General features: G+C 36.2%; 1 protein-coding gene and 1 pseudogene across 3 annotated transcripts; both read right to left on the bottom strand.

Moving 5' to 3' along the window:
• Positions 1-364: 364 nt before the first annotated feature.
• On the bottom strand, positions 365-3,264 carry LOC132169512 (cationic amino acid transporter 1-like; annotated as a pseudogene).
• Positions 3,265-6,205: 2,941 nt separating this feature from the next.
• Positions 6,206-20,734, bottom strand: LOC132170325 (cation-chloride cotransporter 1). Of its 3 annotated transcripts, none has more exons than XM_059581261.1 (14): positions 20,656-20,734; positions 20,281-20,510; positions 19,392-19,541; positions 19,226-19,304; positions 18,651-18,742; positions 17,358-17,472; positions 16,136-16,236; positions 15,920-15,981; positions 15,052-15,276; positions 14,304-14,418; positions 13,456-13,650; positions 8,542-8,942; positions 7,753-7,914; positions 6,206-7,682 (listed from the first exon to the last, which is right to left on the bottom strand). In XM_059581261.1, the coding sequence occupies exons 2-14, from the start codon at positions 20,457-20,459 to the stop codon at positions 6,592-6,594; spliced, it is 2,967 nt and encodes a 988-aa protein (XP_059437244.1). In that variant the 5' UTR covers positions 20,460-20,510; positions 20,656-20,734; the 3' UTR covers positions 6,206-6,591. The 3 variants fall into 3 exon arrangements, with proteins under 3 accessions (XP_059437244.1, XP_059437245.1, XP_059437243.1); XM_059581262.1 differs by having other exon boundaries at positions 20,281-20,487; positions 20,656-20,730; XM_059581260.1 differs by having other exon boundaries at positions 20,281-20,544; positions 20,656-20,728.
• Positions 20,735-21,864: the final 1,130 nt, after the last annotated feature.

Genomic DNA, 21,864 nt, shown 5'->3' with positions numbered 1-21,864 from the left:
GACAATATTATCCTTATTTTTTTAGGGGCAAATTTTTTGTACAAATTTATCCTCCTAAATGCATTAAATGAATATTCTCAATTTCAATTAAAATGAAAAGGATCCGTTTCCCTGGGTTCAGGCAAAAGTACTTACTAAAGAGTAAGCTTGGAATTACGAATTCATACACAAAAAGAACGACTTAAACCAAATTGCAAACAAAATTAATTACTTGAGATTGTGTTTTTAAAAAATTTTAGAGCTACCTTTTTGAAAATGCATAATCTTAAAGGCTAAACTTTAATTTTAAAGACCAACCCCGTTATTTTGAAATTGGACGTTTTAAAATCACCACAAACTCAAATAGACCACAAAACTTAAGCTTTTAAAATAAGTGGTGATTTAACTTACCCACCGCTCCGACGAGCAAAACAGTTGTCATGCCTTTCAATGCTCCAGCAGCAACTATGTACTTAGCCCACACCATTCTGCGGCTTCAAACGCTTTGGAATATGGAGCACCTGTATCAACTTCACTGCACGGCTGCATAAGGCAGAGAACCACCGCCAGCAAACAATACGCCAACGTGGTAATCACCATCGAGCCTAAAAGACCAATCGGGATATCTCGAGCAGGATTCTTTGTTTCCTCTGCCATTGTTGAAACGGCATCAAATCCAACATATGCGAAGAATAAAACGGCAGAAGCTTGGAAGATGCCTCGAGCACCGAAGGGGGCAAACGGCGTGTAGTTTTTCGCATCGGCTTTTGTAAGGCCGGCAATAATGATGAAGACGATGACAACAATATGGACAATTGTGGCGATGTAATTGACGCGGGAAGATGCCTTGGTGCTGACGATGGCGATGACGCAGATGACGGCGATGACACCGACGGCAATGGGGTCGAGATATTTGTAGTCGTTTGGGAGATGATGAGCTGTGATGCGGAAATCGTTTTCTGATTAGTTGCAAAGATTGGCGAAATAAGATGTCCAAGAACGTGCGACGGCGGCTCCGCCGATTACGTACTCAAGGAGGATGTTGCCGGCGGCGATGAAGGCGACAAAGTCTCCGAGCTCTACCCTTAGGTAAGCAAATGAACCGCCTAAAATATAGCAGATTTTTGTATCGATCAAGTGACATGGAATAAAATTAAGAGAAATACTTTTTTTTTTTTTTTTGGAAAATACATTTTACCCTCTAAACAATCTACTCATTTGCACTTTGACCTCCAATATTTAAAAAGTGACACTTGAAACCTCAAAACTTTCAAACTGTTGCAATTCGACCATTCTGACTTTGTTTTTCCCAAAATGCCTCCATCCCAAGTTAAAAAAAAATAAAATAAAAAAATAATTAATTTTTTTTTTTTAAAAAAATAAAAATTAAGGGGTGGCCGGCCACCCCAATTGAGCCTAGGCCACCCTAGACTGTACACCCATTAATTTTTTAATTATTTATTTATTTTTTATTTTTTTTATAACTTGGGATCGAGGTATTTTGGAAGGAAAAAAAAAAAGAAAGAAGAAAAAAGTCAGAATGGTCAAATTGCAACAATTTAAAAGTTGGGTGGATCAAGTGTCACTTTTTAAATATTTGAGGTTAAAGTGCAAATGGATGGATAGTTTAGGGAGATAAAATGTATTTTTTCCTTTTTTTTTTTAATTTTCATCATCTCTCATTCATCTTCCGTCCATATATATATATATATATATATATTTTCAAATTCACCATTGAATATGTAAGATCCACATTCAGTGGTGAATTTGAAAAAGAGATGGATAAATAGCAAGTCTCTAAAATTAAGTCGGCTATAACACTTTTCTATGTATAAAGTTTGAGAAAATAGAGTTTGTTTGTGCTGAATTTGCTGTGTCTGACAACTGATTCTTGTGTATTGTATTGAATTGTGAGAAATGTTAAAAATCACACTTCTATCTCATCCGATTCGATCTCACGAGGTTGAGGTGGTAATGTTCAATCAATTTTTGAATCGGCTCTTGTTTTTAAAAAATAAAATTAAAAAATTCGAAGAATTGATGTTGAAAAAGCCGTTGCCAAAAACATAGTCATTATTACAGCTGGTTTTTAAAATTTGAATAGGAATAGTTATATGGAGTTCGTTAAATGATCATAAGAAGATGAGTAAACTTTCTATCTGGATTTCATCCGGATGGAAAGTATATTTTTCCTTTTCAACTTTTTTATAGGAAAATCCTTTTCATCCCTATAAAAAGTTAATACATAACATTACTCTAAGAACATTTTTAATATCTCAATATTTGCAACATGTTCAAATGTAAAAACATTAAAATAGTCAAAAAAAATTTTTTCTTGATGGGGTACTGTCTTCGAGGAGTAACTCAATCGACTCGAAACCACGCTTTATGAAATGAAGGTCATTAATTCGAATCCCCTTTCCCTTTCCCTCATTTTGTGTGGACAAGTTAAAAAAAAAAAAAAAAAAATAGCGTACCCAACAATAACTAGGGCCTACAAAACGGGTTCACGTGTCGAGTTCGTGTCAACCTGGTTAACCTGCTAACCCGAATACGATACGTTTATTAAATAGGTCATGACCTGTTTATGACACGAATTCGTTTAACCAAAACCCTAACCCTAAAACTACGTATCGGGTTCATAAGTCGCAGGTTAAATTCTAAATTCTAAATTAAGCTAAACTTAAAAAAATAAAAATAAATAAATTGTATAAACGTGTCAACCTGCGAATCCGTTTATGTCAAATTCAAACACAACACATTTATTAAACCCGAACCCATTTAACCTAAATCCTAACTCTAAAATTATGTATTGTATTCATGTCGAATTCGCAAATTGTAGATTAAGTTGTTGGCCGTAGCAATTACCTATGAAGGGTCCGTTGAAAAAAAGTCAAAAAGTCTTTTTAAATTAGGTATTTTACCTGCTACGGGGATCTCCACAGCAAACTCAGTGTAGCAGAAAACAGAAAGCAAGGCGGACATGCCGGAAATAACGTAAGACAAGACCACAGCAGGGCCGGCATGGACCTTCGTCTCAAGACCGGTGAGCACGAAGATGCCGGAGCCGATAACGGCGCCCATGCCGAACCACATAAGATCCCACCACGTGAGTGTCTTCTTCATATCATGTTGGCTCCGAGCCTTCACCTCCACCAGCTCCATTTGGTCAGCTGACCGGCTCAATATCCTGTCGGCTAACCGCCATGGAATCTCCATGAGTGCTTGCAAATAGTTTCTTCTACTCTCGAATGAATTCTTGAGGTCACCACCACCCACCGCCATTCTAACATGCACAAACTAAAAACAATTTCTTTTGAGTTAATTAATATCTTTAAAAATAAAAGAAGAAGAGTAAAATAGATATTGTCTTACGTGAGAAGTAGGTGAATATTGGGAATGTTTTCTAGTCCATATATGTTTGGTTGCCAAGAAAACTGCAAGCTCCAAAGTGGGAGATGAAGGAGTGAATAAGGCGTTGATTTCTTCTTGAAAACACCGTCCAGGCCGCTAATTAAGATGGAAGATTTTCGTTGATAACAAGAACGAAACAAAGAAGAGCATTAATCAATTAGGTAAATAGGAGAGAAGAAAAAAGAGATTCACAAAAGGCCAAGCAAAATAAAAAATTTAAAATTTAAAATGAAAACCCATCAACGAATTTTATCAATTTTATACTATCATTCACATTGAATTAACCAAAATAGCTTTAGCTAAAGAATTGGTTAACTGACCACTTCAGTTCCAATGCATTTAAAAAAAAAAAAAAAAAAAAAAAAGCTGATAAAAAAAAATCAGTCTGATTCTCTTCTCTATTTAGGAATAGAACAAATAGGTAAAGAAATAATATTTTAGATGAAATAGTGAAAGTAAATAATTAGAATGCAAAGCGGGGATGCATGTGTTTTAGAAAAATTGATAGCTAAAATAAGAAAATGTATTCTTTAATTAAATGTTAGCTAAACATTTGCTAAGCTAGATGTGAAGGCTTTTTAATAATATATGTAACTTTCACTTGTGATTGTGAAAGATGGGATTCAATTCTGTCCATGAATATTCTATTTGTTTGATCGGCAAACAATACTCATACATCCAAAAGGGATGGCCTTGTAAAAGGACTAAATTCTAAACTACTCCACCCACACATATAAAATCTACTACTTGCAAAGGAGAAGGAATAAAAATATCATGATATATTTTCTAGAGAGAAATAAAAAAATAGAAGGAGAGTACGTAGCCCCAAGAGATAACCAATTCAGTACGTAGCAACAGTATTTGATTGATTAATGAATGGAATGACCGTTAAAATATTGATTAAATAATTAATTTTTTTTTTTTTCTATTAGCTTAAATTTTTAAAATAAATAATAATTTAAAATGGTATTAGAGTTGAATTTTGAGTTCGAAGTTGTTTCCATCAATTCACGTCTTCCTATCAACTTTTAAGGCTAACCGAGATTGTTTTGATGAATGAAAATATTTATAGCTAGACAAAATATATAAAGTCTCTCCCTTGAGTGGAAGACCACTAGAACTCAAGATGAAAAGCATCTTTCTTTCTACAATTACTCAAACTCTCAAAAACAGAAGAAAACAAAACACCTAAAACAACATAGAAACGCACAAAAAGCCAACTAATTAAACAACACATGCAGCAAAGAGTCAACAAAACTTCCTTCCAGAAACTCAGCAAATGGCAACAGCTAAGAGATTTCTCTTTCATGTCGGGAAAAAGTCATTCAGCATTAATGGCGAGGGTTTTTTTTATATTTTTTTTTTATTTTTAAATAGCTGTAATCCTCAGAGTCTCGTACGGCCATGAATAGATTTGTGTTATAATAAATAAGTAGAATTATTAGTTTTGGCCAAAATGAGAGAGCCTAGATTGGATCGAAATTTTGAGCATACAACTATCCCTCCCTCCTCGTGTCCCTATCACAATCATGCATGGACACCCTAACACCTCACTTAACTATCTAAAAAAAAAAAAAAAAAGAGAAAGTTGTTCTGGCCAAGGAGGGAGGCTTGATGGATATTTAGTTAAGTGAGGTGTTAGGGTGTCCATGCATGATTGTGATAGGGACACGAGGAGGGAGGGATGAAAAAAAAAAAAAAAAAAAAAAAAAGTCAGGTGTACCCTTAAACTATCACTCAATTAATAATATTACCCAAATTTTAGATTGCAACAATTTTCTCTCAAATTATTAAAAATTATCAATGTTCCTTCAAAATCAACAAAAAGAAATAAGACTTTAAAAAAAAAAAAAAAAAAAAGAAGGAATGAGAGTCCACTAAGGCGGCACCAATCAAATGTTTATGAAGTTTGTATTGTTTTTCTTTTCACTTGGTCTATAAAAGTTTCATATATTTCTTGAGCATATGATTCTCACGTGTCATTTTAAGGAAATTCCTTAAAATTTTTCTGAATTCATTTATTTAGCTCCTTAGCACTTCCCTTATAGGTTGGGCTCGAGGAAATTCTTCCGACCAATTGAGAGAATTTATTCCCTCTAATTTACAACCATAGTTTTTATAAGCAGGAGATAAATTTACTCCAAATTGGTTGAGAAATTTCTTCAAATCCGATCTATAAAACCACAATGTGTCTTTTCTCACATTTTTTTTTTTACACAATTATATTTAAAAATCATGTGCTTCTTACATACTAATTAAAAAATTAAATACTTCTTACATGCTAAAGAATACATGGTAGTTTATAAGCGGTAGGTTGAAGGTTTCCTTCAACCCATAGGAAATTTATGTCCAAAGTTGACAAAACCATTGCATTGTTTTTATTTTTATTTTCTTCTGAAGAGGTGAAAAGGGGGATACGGTTGCGTTGTTGAAAACCAAGGGAGAAAAAAAAAAAAAAAAAAAAAAAAGAAGAACAAGAAGAAAGGCGATATATATGACATTATGATGGACTATCAATCAAAATTGAGCAATGCTAAAAGTACCAAATCTTTTACAAAGGAGATGAGTATCAAAATTATGTAGAGCTTATTTATTAAAAAGGATCAAAATCATTAATCGAGAAATGCTATGGGTACTAAATTTTCTATCAAAGAGACATTGCTCTTGTTTAAATTCTTCAAGGCCCCAATTAAAATTTTTAAAGGTAAAATTTGAACTAGGTAAAATCGAAGAGACCAAAATATATTTCAATCCATTAATTTAAATGTACTAACTCAAATCAAATACAGAAGCAGCCTGCCATTTATCGTTGAATGCTTTATTAATCTATAAATAATCTTATGAATACTGATTGAAAGGGAAACATCTTGAATGTACTCATCCATATATCTTTAAGATCAAAGAAAGTCTCAACATATCTCACAACTCCAATAACCAAAAGAATACAAATTTGGCTTCAAGTCTAAAAACTATACTGATAAACTTATAAACTCCCCCAAAACTCAAAAAGGACTATGTGAATCTAAAATTTCTACAGGAGTTGAGGAAAGAACAAAATGCCGCTTTTCGTAAGGACAATAAAAGAATTAATGTAACATTTAAACTACAAAAATTAGAGAAGGGGGAAGAAAAAAACATATGAACAATAAGTGTGGGATGCAGTAATTACCCTCCAGGAATGTAATCCACAGGCAGCAGCTATGTGAATAGAGTAACAACATCTTTACGGTATCCTCTTACAATCAAAAGCCTTTGGACATTCTCCACCAACAAATCCATGTACTCCATGTAAAAATAAGCAGGGTGGTTGACCGGAGGCGGTGGTAGGCTCACAAGCACAACTGCAGCCATTCTCGAGTATCTCAGTATGGTTGAGTTCAGCTTCAGAGTCGTATAAAGAAACTTCTCCACCTGTTGCTCATTGACAATTACCGGCTTTCCATCAGCCATCAATGGGGTTCCGTGTCTCTCAGCTGCTGCTTTCATCTCAGCTAAGTATTCGGCAATCCGGCGTTGTGCACCAGTGAATGCCTCTAATGATTCATCTTGCTGAGAACCACCCTCTGCTTGTGCCTCCCACGATTTCATTGTTATAACAATCACTTCAGCTTGCATCCGAAGATCATACAGAAACTTCTTAACGTCAGCCTTGAGCATCTCTGCGTCAGTACCCTCCTCTGCAATGCAAAAGACTTGAATCTTACAGCTCTCAAAGCTCTCCTTAGTAAGAAGGAGCTGAGAGAGGAGAAGCATGAGACCACCGTCTCTCACGATCCAATACAAATCTATGCTACCATACTGTTTCTGATACTCATTGGGCCATTCGTCAAGACCCTTAACAATAACAACAGCCTTGTTTGCAACAATGCAGTCATTTATTATTCCAACAAAGGTGGCAGGGATCTCAGTTAAGTTTTCCCGACGCCATATTTCCGGATACCGCATCACCACAATGTTTGGCTTGAGATTCCCAAGGCCCATGGTTTGGACAATACCACGAAAGCCTTCAGACATACTAGGTGCTACAACTATCTCTGCTACACCTTCACAACGCTTGTAGTCAATGTAGGTAGCAAGCTGCTTGCAGGCAGTTTTAGCATCTTCGGCGCATTCATGATAGTCTCCATCTAGTATGGAGAAAAATATAGACATTCCCCGGCCTTTTTTCTTCATGCAGTTTGCAAAGTCAGCAAGTTTTGGATGACAAGGTACATTTTCTGGCAGTTTACCCCATGGCCTGCAGAATACCAGGGGGATTGGATACCAATTCTTTGGGTGCACTTGGCTTGCTGCAAATGAGGACACCATTAATCAAGAGTATTTTAAGTCATGGTATAATATTTTCAGAAGCATACACACCTCCTAGTGATCGAAGACTGCGGAGAGCTAGTTGGAAATATGCACTCTTGAAACCGTCACCCCAGTCCCCAGCCTTTCCTTTAATGCTCACATAATAATATATCAGGCTAGCAAGGGCTAGAGAAACTATAGTGAATGACCATGAGATTAAGAACATTATCACTGCATGCAAAACAAAAGCAGCACGTTAATATGTTGATCAGAGAATATCATTCATGTACTGGTTGCGCACACACGGACATGAACTATGCATGCAAGCACTAGAACCCACAGTGGCATTATAAGCAAAATGTACCTAGGAGAAGCTACTCCATCAAATGCATCAAATCAATCCAACAAATGATAAACAAGTTAAAACTTTTTGTGGCACTATTGAGCTTTGTATTCCTGGAACATATAAATTTGTCTAATACACCCACCAATACCAATCACTAGAAAGAAAAAGCCCAAGATTCTCTTCATTCTAACAACCCACAATTGCCCCAAGAAATTCCTGGACTTCATCCAGACCCTTCAAGTAATGAACATGAGATCAGATCTGTAAAAGCAACTGTTCAAATATGGGGATATGCTTGGCAAATAGCCATATTAAAATGGAGGATATTCCCCCCCGAGTGTGCACCCTTTAACATAATTTATAATGAGAACCTAATAGCATCCACAGCTAGCACCTATGTCCTGTATCACCAATGCTTTTTACTGGAATTTCTTTGCCAATACCTCATCTAAAAGGAAATCACAAGATAATTCAAAACAAACATACAAATGAGATATGTGACAAAATCATACCTATACAAAGTGATGCTCCAAGAAGAGAGAGGCTCCAATGGTGAAATTTCCACCGAGGACGCCAGCTGGGAGCATCTAGAAGATCCAGGAGGAAGCAAGATAAGTTCACACCGGCATAACATAGAAGGAAAAACATAGTTACAGTCGGTGTGATAAGATCCAGGTTCCCAATTACGACACACCCAATGCAGATGAACGCGGTAAAGAGGGTAGCAATATGAGGCTCACTACCATCTGCAACCCTGAAGTAGTTAAGAATGGGCAGGATGTCATCATTAGCTATTGCTGCAAGAAGCCGTGGGGCACCTGTCAGGCTCTGAAGTGCAGCCCCTAATGTCGAAAGAATGATTCCAATATAAATGATGGCTGGTAAAGGCCAAGCAACTGTAGCTGTAAGTAGCCTGCATAAAAAGTCGATTTCAGCTTCAAACAGTTAAGAAATTAATTCACTAACATTCACGAAAAGATTTTCCTTTTAACATACAAATTGACATAGCTAATAGCACCTGAATTAATACTAAATGTATCCAAACTCAACCAACACAAAACAGATACCAAAAAAATTCTTGACCAAGAAATCAATGATACATCAATTAAATGGGCATAACAGGACCTAGATCAACCAAGTAAAATGTTAAAAGCCCTAGATCAATAAACAACTGGGTAAGACCATAGACTAGCAACAAGAAGACACCATAAGCTATTCCAACAACTAGTGAATATATTAACTCACTAAAATATCTTCTCATACGTCATTCTGACTTGGGACTTTGATTGTATTTAACCTAATCTAGCTCTGTATGATTCCTGTTAAATCCATACAAAAGAGAACGATGTAAGCCATTCACGATATAGGTGCAAGTCATTTATGTCTCTTGGTTATGAAAACTAGAGAATGATGGCCTGGATTGCACCAAGAATCATATTTACTCCATTTGCATTTGTTTTCTTTCCACTCCACATGGGGATGCCAAACTTTGTCATGGTAATAAACCAAGTGCTCCAGTGGTTTTCATGAGTAAATTTGTCACAAAATATAGGATTTGAGCATTAAATGCAGTGATCAGTCCCTTTGTAATGGAGTGACCACTCCCTCTTCACAACAATTAACATGGTTTTCTAGTGCACTCTGGTATACGCACAATTATTCAGCACTTCTACAAATTACCCTTCACACACAAAGCACGATAGACAATCATGATTGGGTAATTTACTGGATGAATATGTGCCCTGGGTTACAAAAATCTGATAAAATGTTCTCTGCAACAGTTCATTACATTTGGCCTCTCTCATGGATGCCTGGATCTCCGAGCAATTCAAAAGGGATGGTCATTAGGAGATCCGCCATTCTGTGGGACTTTCGTGTGACAGATTTGAAGAGGAGCTCTTGGCCCTGTTTGCGGCCATTGAAGTGAGCAAATTATAAGCAGGGATTGGGCTCTTGTTTAACCTTGGGAGAAAAATAAATAGAAAACTAAAGAGGTTATAATGTTTCATTAATTATGATGCAAACATAGGCAGTGGTTGCCATAGTAAGGATAAGGGGAGGGCTGCAAGTGGTTTATTATTAAGCCCAAGTCACTTTCTCAGAATGTGAGATGGTTGAACAAGGGTGACAATCGTTTAAAAGTCAAAAACCTCCTTAGGCAACAAAAGGCAGACATTATTTGTTTTCAAGAAACTAAGTTGGAACTCATTTCAAGCAGAGTTGTGTGAAGCTTGTGGGGATGTCAACATGTAGATTGGTGTTACTCAGCTTTGAGAGGGTCCTCCAATAGAATCTTGCTTATGTGGAATCTTCGGCACAATCAAGGAGAATGGGGAAATGATCTAAGCACAATCTATGTAGGAGGGGGAATCCTAATTATTAGACCACGTAGAAGACCCTCCTACAACGGGAAGATCCATGAGGCTCTACTCAGAAAAATCCATCATAGTGAGGAGAATAATGGGATACCCCCAATCTAATCACTACGATAACAGGTAACATTGAAATCACCTCCAATGCACCACGCCATATCCCACCAACTAATCAGGCCAACCAACTCCTCCCATAAAGACCTTTTAACGCTATCCAAATAGGCCCATAAACCCCCGCAAAAGCCCAAACAAAGCCATCTTTTACATCTCTAAAAGAACAGCCCTCAGAATGCCTTTGTTAATGGCAAACAAATCCTTGATTTTGCATTTATAGCAAATGAATGTCTAGATAGTAGGATCAGATCTGGTGATCCATGGGTGCTTTGCAAGCCGGATATTGATAAGGCCTATGATCATGTCAATTGAGAGTTCATACTGTAATTGTTGAAAAGGTACGGATTCAGGGAGAAATGGTGCTCTTGGATATCGCATTGTATCTCTTTGGTGCGCTTCTCCATTTTGGTGAATGGCAACGCCTTTGGTTTCTTCGGTAGCTCCCATGGGTTAAGACAAGAACACCCTTTGTCTCATTTTCTGCTTGTTATTTTCATGGAGGCCTTAAGTAAAATGCTTTCTACAACTGTTGATGAGGGTTTTCTCTCAGGCTTTTTTGTGGGGTCTAGGTACTCTAGTGTGGTCAATATATCACACTTATTGTTTGGGGACAACACTCCAATTTTTTGTGAGGCCAATCCTGATAACCTTTGCCATCTATCTATGTGATTTTCTTATGTTTTGAAGTTGTCTCCGGTTTGAAAGTTAACCTGGCTAAGTCGTAATTGGTTCTTGTGAGTAATGTGGATAATGTAGTGGGTTGGCGGGCATTTTGGGTTTTAGGGTTTCTTCTTTGCCTTTGAAGTATTTTAGTCTTCCGCTAGGGGCCTCCTACAAGGCCAAGTTTATCTTGGATGGTGTGGTAGAAAAGATTGAACATTGGTTGGCTAGTTGAAAAAAGATGTACTTGTCTAAGGGTGGAAGGGTTACCCATATAAAGAGCACCATTTTCAATTTACCTGCGTCCTAGTGTTGTAAACCGCATAAAGAAGCTACATCGTGATATCTTATGAGGTGGGATAGGTGAAGAGTTCAAATTTCACCTGGTTAGTTGGTCCAAGGTTTACTCTCCAATATCTGAGGGAAGGTTGGGGGTTTAGAACTTGAGGATGTTCAACCATCCTCTTCTAGGGAAATGGTTGTAGCACTATGTGCATGAGAGAGAGGCATGGTAGAGAGTTGCCGTGAATTTCAAATTTGGTGGCTTTTTAATTGGACATGGGTGTATTTTCTTTTTGATAAGTAACATGGGTGTATAATATTTCTATTTCTAATTTTTCAGAATTTGTGAATTTTTGTTCTTTTAGCATTTAAGGGTGACTATCTTTGTATACATCATGTGTAGTAGGGTTGTATCCCTTTGCACATATCAATGAATTGAATTATTTATTTTTTTAAAAAAAAAATTATGGAAGAATGTTAGGAGGGGTTGGAAGATGCTTTCTAGCCATACTAGATTTGAGCTAGGAAAGAGCTCCAAGATTAGATTTTGGTATGATGTGTGGTATGGAAAGAAGGCCCTTAAGAAAGCTTTCCTGGATATTTATAGCATTGCTTATGTGAAGCATGCTTCAGTTGCAGTTGATTTGGAGCTTTTTAGTAGTTCCCTTTATTGGAATGTAAGCTTTATCGAAGCAGCTCACGATTGGGAAATGGATGTCTTGGCTTTGTTCTTCAATTTGTTGTACTCCTTAGAGTGAGACGGGAAGGTGAAGACTAGTTTTTGTGGGCCCCTTCAAACAAAGGGTGTTCAATGTTAGCTCCTTCTACAATGTCTTTGTCTGTAATGATGACATTTCTTTTCATTGGAAGAATATTTGGTGGACCAAGGTCCTTTGAGAGTGACTTTTTACACTTGGACGGCCACCTTAAGGAAGATCCTTACAATGAACAATCTAAAGAAGCGGCATATCATTGTGGTCGATAGGTGTTATATGTGACCATCTTCTTCCCCACTGTGAGGTTGTTTGTGCCTTATGGAATGCTTTTTTTAGTTGCTTTGGACTGTCTTGAGTTATGCCTAGCTAGGTGGTTGATTTGTTTGCTTGCTAGTGGACTGGTGGTAGCACTCAAAGTGCTATTGTGTGGAAGATGGTACCCTCTTGCCTTTTGCAATGCCTTTGGAGGGAAAAATACGATTGAAATTTCGAGGACTGCTAGAGAACGTTGGAGGAGCTTAGGTTATTTGCTTTTTATTCTCTTTATACTTGGAGAGCTACATTTGTGGCTCATTTAGTGACTAGTTTTAATTATGTTCTTATTCTTTTTTCTCTTCCTAGATAGGCATGTCTTCTGTATACTTCTTATGCTTGTAATGATATTATGATTACTTATAAAAAAATAAAAAATAAAAAGTTAGTTACGTATTTCTCCAGCACTTATAGAGTACCAACTTACTGGCACAAAAGATGATACTGCTTTGCAATTTTTTTTTTTTTTTTTTTAGGTCACTGCTTCACAAAATTTTAAAGTACTAATCAGCAATTTTAGGTATCAAGTTTTTCCCCTCTGACTTATCAAAAAAAAAGTTTTTCCCCTCTTTTCTCGCTTACCTTCAAGGACTCCTCACCTTTCACTAAAATTCTATTTTCCCAAAGAAATAAATTCATGCAGCCATGAAGGATTGTACTGTGACCACGCCCTCCACCCTTTCATTTATAGTGGGGAGGAGATGCAAACTCATCCAAAGACATGGTTTAATCGTCCTTTTTATTTTAGTTCTCAATTGGTTACTAAATAATAATATAAAAACAGATGACCTCAGAAGGAATGAGCCCTAAAGATTTGCCTCATAACTGAATACAGCTAGGTGTAGGCAAATATGCAATATACCTAACTTTTGGTATGGATATGATTATAAATCTAAAGTCAAAGGGGGGAAGAGAAAAATACCAAAGAAATTTGTGTAACAAAAGAAACAATTTGAATGAAATATAATACCTGTCTGCCAATAGCTTCTTTCTGGTTGCAAGGGCTCCAAATAACAACACAGAAACTATATACATTGCAGTAGTTGTGAGAGTTGCAGCCAGTGTTCCAATGGGAATCGAACGCTGAGTATCTTTCAGTGAAGCTGATCGATTTGAACCTGCCATAATTCCAGTCACAGCAGGGAAAAAGAGACCAACCAATGCACTGAAAAAAGCAAGAAGGAAAAAAGAATGTGGTTAGAAAAACAAACAATTAGCCAAGTTTATTACTAGACTGAAAAAAAAAAAGAAAAAAAAAAAAAGAAAGGGGAGCATCAAACGGAAACTCCTGATTCTCTTCTAATAATAATAAGCATGACATATTGGGTTACTTGGTCTTAATGGAGAGTGCTGGTGAAAAGGAGTCAAATACATCACATTATCTGCTGCTACAGTGCTTAAGATCCATGAGAAAACACAACCTCAACAGAGAAATGGTATTGTGAGAAAAAAATTAAAATGTGAATGTACAACCTTATTATTGCTTAGGCTTAGGTATGACATGTAGGTAAATTGCTAACAGAGATGGGCCATTGAATCATCTACTTAAATGATTAAGGATATGTAATGTGGAGGCCCAACAATCCACCAAACACCAAAGCTGAGAAAAATTTTAATCGGTCATGTAGAAATAGCATCAGGCCCTAAATGATATAAATCCACACACAGCACACAAATTAATTGGCTCTGTTGGGTTAGCTATGTGCCATGTATTATCAACAATTTCCACAAAAGGTGGTAAGATGATGTCTTGAGCACTTGTAGCATTGACTCAAGATACAAATCATTACAGTGTGAAAGATTCGTGCCATGGCTTACTTAAAATTCCAGTACACACTTCCTTCAGGATCAGGAACTCCAGCATCATTAGTATTCTGATAACCTGGACTCCAGTTTTCTTTGAAAGTTTCCGCACTCAAGCCCGTGATTCCAACTGTAACAAATATTGCAAGAGATAAGTTCTCTAATCCCTCCACTAAACAAATTCCAGAATAAGCAGAAAATGATACAAGTACGAGCAGGACAAATATCTAATCAAAAGTAAAAAGTGAAGGCTACAAATGTCAAAATGGTCTAAGACTCAAAATACAGACTCATACTTGTAAGTTGTAAAACCTACAGCCAAAATTACCATGACTTGATCAGCAGAACATCTGTCTGAAAAATTAGTTTTTAAATAATCATAACAAATGCAGTATATAACCCTCAATATGAAGAAATAGAACGAGAGCAATCTGTCAATCAAAATCACACTGGCTGCACCCATCTTCTCCAGGTGTCCAAACGTGAACCAAGTGGGTAACCAAATTGAAAATAAACTTCCAAACTATACCCAATACAGCCACATAAAACCAAGAGTAAAATGCAAGTTAGAATGCAACCATTAGGGTACACAAAGAAACAGGTCATATTTACTTTTTCACTCAATAGAGAATATGCTGAAAAAAAATCAGGAAAAGCAGCACAGAAGTTCGTAACCCAAAAGGCAATTAAAAGTCAGAAGGATCTCAAAGGCAAGTGAGAAGGGTCATCTCCAAAAAAGAAAGATATACAAAATTACACTCACCTACAGGGTGATCCTTCCTTGCCAAGAAGATCCCAATGAATATGGAGAACAGCGAGAATAAAACAGGTATAAGGAAAGCAGGTGCCACCCGATTGATCATTTTCACACCACCAAATACAATAAAGCATAGGATGATAGTCACAACAATCCCATAAACTTGCAAGTCATGTGAACTCGGACTTTCCACTCGCTCAATTGCTGTGACATTAACATTTGTGACAGTTTCTGCATTGACAACATGAAAAAAAAAAATAAAAAATAAAAAATTCAATTAGCACAAGATACAACTTTAATATCTGTGAAAGGCATGCTTTGCTTATCAGTACCAACAGCCAAAAACAGCAGCCAACCATTCAACTATTCAGAGTGCAAACCTCATAGAAAGAAAAAACATGCATAGTAATAACCTCCACAAAGGCTTTTTTTGCGCATGCAGAGAAGAAAAAAAGTGGTGGGTGGTTCTGTATTATATTTTTGAAGATGCTAGACTTCTTGTTTTGGGGAAGCGGGGTAACATGTGCAGAACAGATGGAAGAATTACAAAATAAATCTATTATGAAAGATCTCCTGCATCACAGGTCAATATGTTCAAAGTTCAGTAACAATTGCATAGCACAACCATTTACACGGGAGGAAAATCTTTTCATCAGTTAAGGAGCAAACACACTTGACTCATAAGTATAATAATAACATCCACACCATTTTTTCCTATATCCCTGCTATTAGAAAAATGCTAGACCTATACAGGGCAGAAGGTCAATGTCGAGCACTCAAATTGACATCCGTCAATTATTTGTTTAAAGTAAGAGACTCAATTATTTTATCTATGAAAATAGACTGTCAACTGTGGCAAAAGCTCAAGGGCAACCTCTAAAAATCCCAGCAGCTGGCACAGCTTTCAGAAAGGTCTCAACAGCTCCCAACACATACCTAGAACCACAATCACAGGAAAGGGAAAAGTTAAAAAGCACATATCACAACAGAATAGGACATTTATGGCATATGCCCAAATTCCATTATCCTCAAGGACCTCAACCATATATATCATGGTCTTATCACAGATAAGCTCATAGAATCCACTCACAGAGCTCCAGCAACTGCATTTCCGAGGAAAAAACATAGTCCAATGCTAACTCCAACCTCTGGACCAAGGGCACGACCAATGAGATAGTAAGGTCCCCCACCCTAGAAGCAAATAAATAAACGTCACTTCACATTAATTCTATCATGATCAATTTGGAAAGCTAAAATAACTCATAGAACAAGTAAGGAAGAATTTAATATAAGTGAATTATCACTCCAGAAGTAATACCCTATGAGACGTGAAATAAACAATATAATCCAGCAGTACACTTGAACTATCAGCTATGGAATTATATACCCAAAGTGTGAGCATCTATATCCCTTATAAGTAAAAAGAAGAGAAAAAATATCAACATTTAGCTCATTTAATCCAGGCTCTAAATACAATATTACATACCAATCTGCAAGGGCAGAACTAGAATTTTTGGTTTGGGGTGTAAAATGGAAAGAAAAGAACAAAAAAAAAAAGAGTAAAAAATTTATTTTAAAAGAGTCATAAGGGTATGTTTAAAAAAAATTGGGGAAGACATTGTGGCTTTGGGGGGTAAGCCACCATGTAGTTCCACCCCTGCCAATCTGCACTAGTGCATTGCATCACAAAATAATAAATTATAAACCCAAAGTGTGCGCAAATACACTACATGTATATATATCTCTTATGCAAAAAGAAGAGAAAAAATATCAACACTTAGCTCATCTAATCCAGGCTCTATATACAATATTACATACCAATCTGCACTAGTGTATCGCATCACAAAATAAAAAATGTTAAAAAATAGGTTCTTTTCTCTTTCTCAGAAATGTTCCAATCATCTTAGGACCAAATGACATCTCCTCTCCACATAAATAAGAGGTAGTGTCAAATCACAAGTTTAATCCCATATGAGCGTGTCAATCATCTCTAATGGTCAGAGAAAATAAAAGGAAAAAAAAAAAAAAGAGTCCCAATTCTCTCATAATTTACAGCAAGAAATTTAAAATTAAATTAAATTAAAAAAAAAAAAATTAAAAAAAACTACCTGATTTCTTCTCAATTCACACATAATAAGATGTTAACAACCAACAATTTTGTGATAGAAAAGTCATTGTTGATAATTCTTTTACAACAATGGCATGATTAATTAATATATATGAGAGACTCGCCATTCTGCTTTCATAAAGATTCATAATCGTCACCCAAAAGCACTAAGGCAACTAGTAAGTTAATTACAAACAATGCCTACCTTCATCGCACCGTTCGTTGCAATAGCACTCAGTGATATTCCAGTCAGAAAAGTGCACAAACCACAGAAAGATACCAGCAATAGTGACTCGCCTATGCCAGCCATACCAACAATCCTGCAAATTCATAAAATTTGAAAAAAAAAAAAAAAAAAAAAAAGAAATAAACCACCAATAATATAGTTGGTCTAGAGAGAAAAGGCAACATATCAAATTCAATTCTTTACAAAAAGCCACAGCAAAAGATCTAATAACGATCAGTATCCAATCATAAATAAGGTAATACAGAGTAATCCATAATATTTTACCCACAACAAACACACAATAAGCTCTTCCAAAGGGGAGGGGTATGGAAACAGGGAAGAAAGAAGGGAGAGGGAGAGAGAGAGAGAAAGAGAGAGAATACAATTGTAGTCTACAATGTCCACTCTCTTTCTCTCGCCTTTTTTTTTTTTTCTGTTCGCAAACAAATGGCTAATGTAAAGGAAATCTCTGGTACAAAGCCATAGGGAATCCACAAATGGCCTGAAAATAATGATTCAAATTATCGCCGCATTAAGGACACATTCTCGAAGGAGCCATGTCTATATCAAAACAACACCTCTGACACTCCAAGAACATGGAGGCAACACTAAACTCACTAGTGAACATGTAACAGAAATTATAGTACGGACCTGCATTAAGGACACATTCTCGAAGGAGCCATGTCTATATCAAAACAACACCTCTGACACTCCAAGAACATGGAGGCAACACTAGACACTAGTGAACATGTAGCAGATATTATAATATGGACCTGTTCCTTCAATCTGGCTAGATAAATTATTTTTGTTCTTTACTTCAGGCATACTAGGAAAGCTCCTACTTGCTTTCTTCCTCCTTGGATCTTTTCTTTCCATAACAGTAAACTTCCCTATAGATGTGCTTCCTAGAAGCTATGTCAACCATAAGATAGAAGGGAAAATTAGTTCTCTAAACAAAAAGGTTTACACTATCAATTTCACAAAAAGATATTGTACTCATCGTTTTTGATAAACAAAAACGATGAGTACAATATCTTTTTGTGAAACATGGGCTACAAACTTAAAGAGAGTCAAGGAATTATTCATTTTCCTCAAATCAGCTTGCTAACTATTCTCACAGGAATTCCAGCAATGTTGTGGTCTTAAATTACAAACAGCATCGACAACTAAATAGGAACTTATGCTCCATCTATAATTTCGTGTATGCCCTGCACACAGTATAAATTACAATGCAATGGTGGCATACAAAACATCAGGCAATATGAGACTCACCATGAAAATCGGATGTAGTAGATAATTCCCAGTATGTTTTGCAAGCATGGGACAAATACACCCATCAAAGTACCCAGTTTGAGATCAGCAGGCTGCATATAATTATTCCACATTAAAAACCAAAAAAAAAGAATCAGGAATATAGTACAGTCAGTGCCCCAGGTCAGGGAACCAGAGATCAATGTACAATATTTACAATCTCAATCAATTTCAGCAAAGCAATAGGTTATATCCAGCATATAAGCAAACCACTAGAAAGAAACTTACAACACAGGAAATATGCATATGATCCATACCGTTAAATTCAATCTCCAGGAATGAGTGAAGTAGAACCAGTGCTTCAGATTACAGAGAAACAATATCATACTTTTTTAAATTAACGCCACAATAAGAGTCTCAAAGAATATTCTTAACTTTCATCCTCATCTAAAGATACAGAAAAAAAAAAGTTCTTTAAGTTCTTGTTTCGTCAATTCTTATACTGTAATTTCAGGTTGTTGAATGAACAAACCAATTCTGTCAAAACAGAGCATACCCCAACAAACAGGAGAAAATGTTATGAAACCAGCTTATACCTTAGGGTGCCCAATGGTAATGGCAACATCCTCACCATCTCTAGGACTAGAAGGTGCAGGAACCTGCTCCCCTGTCATACTGGAATATATAAACCAAACTTTAACGTCATTGAACAAGGGGATGGAGTAAATTCAGAAATAATAAGAAGAATGCACAACTATACACCTCCTGAGACCAAGAATGTTGACAAGAGAATCAAAACCGAACAACTCCAGTTTTGACTCTCCCTGGGGACCATTGGCTTCTTCATGTATTGGCGAAGACCCTTCTTTCAAATCGGCACCCATGTTTGCCTGTGCGCCAACTTTGACTTTCCTGCCACAAATAGATAAAAGAGATCGCGCAAGACTTAGGTCAAATTTTTCATTATAAGTTCTTCGAGCTCTCTTATGTCAAAATTCTGATAAAAAAATTGAACTTTATTATTTGATTAGTCTGGTTCAGTAAACACAATGCGCAAAAACTCAATTATTGTGTTTGGAATTCATAAAGGAAATGATGGATTAAGATGGAACAGAACGGATTCGAAAGAACTTGGGTCTTCTCCCTCCAGTGAGTTTGGGTTAACAATTACACCCTTCTTTCATTTACGTATTTCAAGAAAGAAGCCAAAATGAAATTTTCACATCCTTTAAGCAGGAAGGAAGCTTTCTGCTCAGGATGGACTAAAAAATACACCTTTAAACAAGGGAATTGTGTATATCAGAAATGATTCCTCTAATATGCACAGTAACCACATTTTATTAGATTCCAACAGCCCAGAACTAATCAGAATTTTTTCAATTAATATCGTAACTTTAGATCAAATGTTAAAACATCCAAACAAGTTATTCATTTACTCAAACTTCAAATATCAAGACTTAGCCAATAATTTTCTTGAAATTGGAACCAATCTTCACTCCACATGTGGAAACTAATAAACGAAGCTCTAAGCATAAAGAAATACAATCAGAGACAACTCTCCCATCACATACGGTTGCTTGAACTACATTACACACTCAAATCAAACAAACACACATGCAGAGAGAGAGAGAGAGAGAGAGAGAGGAGTTACTTGAGGGAAGCTTGGTGATCGGAGAAGGTGGCGGAGGAGGAGGGGGAGGAAGAAGATCCAGGATCCATGGAGGACATCTCGAGCACGGCCCGATCGTTGGCCACCACCGGCCGGTACTTGCGGCCGCCAATCCGCCCCGGGAACTCATCCTCTGCGCTGTCAATATCCCCATTGTCCATTTCCTCTGCTTTCGCTTTCGCTTTGGATCTGACAAGCCCCGATTATATACGCTGTTGGATTAGATCCAGAGAGAGAGCTAGAGATCTAAGAATTTACGTACTTAGTGTTCTTTGATGTAATTGAATAGAGAGAGAATGAGAGACGTGGTGGAATTGAATGGGGGTAGAAGAGGAAAATCGTGTTCGAGTTTCGTACCTCCAATTGGTGACGAACTGACGAGGAAGGAGCAGCAGAGGAGCAGAGGAAGAAGGTTTATGTATTCTTTCTTTCTTTCTTTTTCCAACACGCGCGTTTTTAACGCTGTGCACATACTTTTCGCTCAAATACATTTCTTTCTCGATACAATTCCAACTATTTGGACTAATTTTGGCACAACTTTTCTCTTTTTTATTTTAATTTTTTAAAAATAAAAAAGAAATATGTGTGATTTTTTTTTTTGTTTAGTATTTAAAAAAAATATTATATTTTTCTTCATAAAAATAATAAAATAAATCATTATTATGAAGAAAAATACATTTTTTTTATAAAAAAAAAATACTAAATAAAAGAAGGACCACATAAAATATTATTACTTCAGACATTTTTTTAACAAAAAAAAATTAAAAAAGAAGGGCAAAATTGTTTTTTGGAGAAAGATTTAACTTCATTGATAAAATCCGATGGAAACAGATTGTTCCATCAAAACGTCACAGATAATCTCTGGGATATTGCATCTCTAGGTCTTTTCTATGATCTGTTTACAAGCTAGTTTGGCCAAGCTATGCGCCGCCCCATTGGATTGACGGCTTACATAACAACATTCCCACTTAGAGAAGGAATTTTAACATCTTTGTATCATCCATGAGATGCCCATAACAGCCTATTTGTGGCTCTCCCGAGTTTATAGCAGTAACCACCAATTTGGTGTTATAATATTTGTTACAAACATTAATTTTTTAGTCATTTGAAAACATTTTATCATTTGATATTATCTTCATGAGTTTTTATGGGAAAGAGAAAATTCAGCTTTTAACCATTTTTAGTTTGTAACCGTTTGGTCATTAACATTGTTTACAAGTCATTAAATATTGTTTTGACCATTTGTCATTAACCCATTTATTTTTCCTTACCGTTAGTGACTGTTAGAGTTCTCAAGTTTTTATGGGTTTTTGAGAACAAGTTTTATAGTTGGGACTCTATATACGTTATGACCGTTGGTATTAAATTCCTATCAAGTTTTCTACAAATTAAAAGCTTACGTTATCTCTAACAAAGAGTAGCAGTATAAAAGAAAGTCTTCTCAACATCCCACGAGTAGATATTATAGAGTAATGATGCAAAGCACGCCTGGCGTGCATCAACAGTGATGCACGCCAGGCACAAAATTTTTTTTTTTTATTATTTTATTATTATTTTATTATTTTT

Source organism: Corylus avellana, chromosome ca2 (genome assembly GCF_901000735.1).
Source record: "Corylus avellana chromosome ca2, CavTom2PMs-1.0".
In the NCBI taxonomy this organism is placed as follows: domain Eukaryota; kingdom Viridiplantae; phylum Streptophyta; class Magnoliopsida; order Fagales; family Betulaceae; genus Corylus; species Corylus avellana.
The sequence above is the reverse complement of the archived record's forward strand: the minus strand, read 5'-3'. Positions and strand labels throughout refer to the sequence as shown.

Coding starts and splice junctions, on each gene's coding strand:
- LOC132170325 (XM_059581261.1), bottom strand. CDS start 20,459: ATGGACAATGGGGATATTGACAGCGCAGAGGATGAGTTCCCGGGGCGG. Junction 14,419..15,051: donor AAGGAAGGATCACCCTGTAG/GTGAGTGTAATT, acceptor TATTTGTTACAG/TTGGAATCACGGGCTTGAGT. Junction 13,651..14,303: donor AGTGTGTACTGGAATTTTAA/GTAAGCCATGGC, acceptor TGCTTTTTTCAG/TGCATTGGTTGGTCTCTTTT.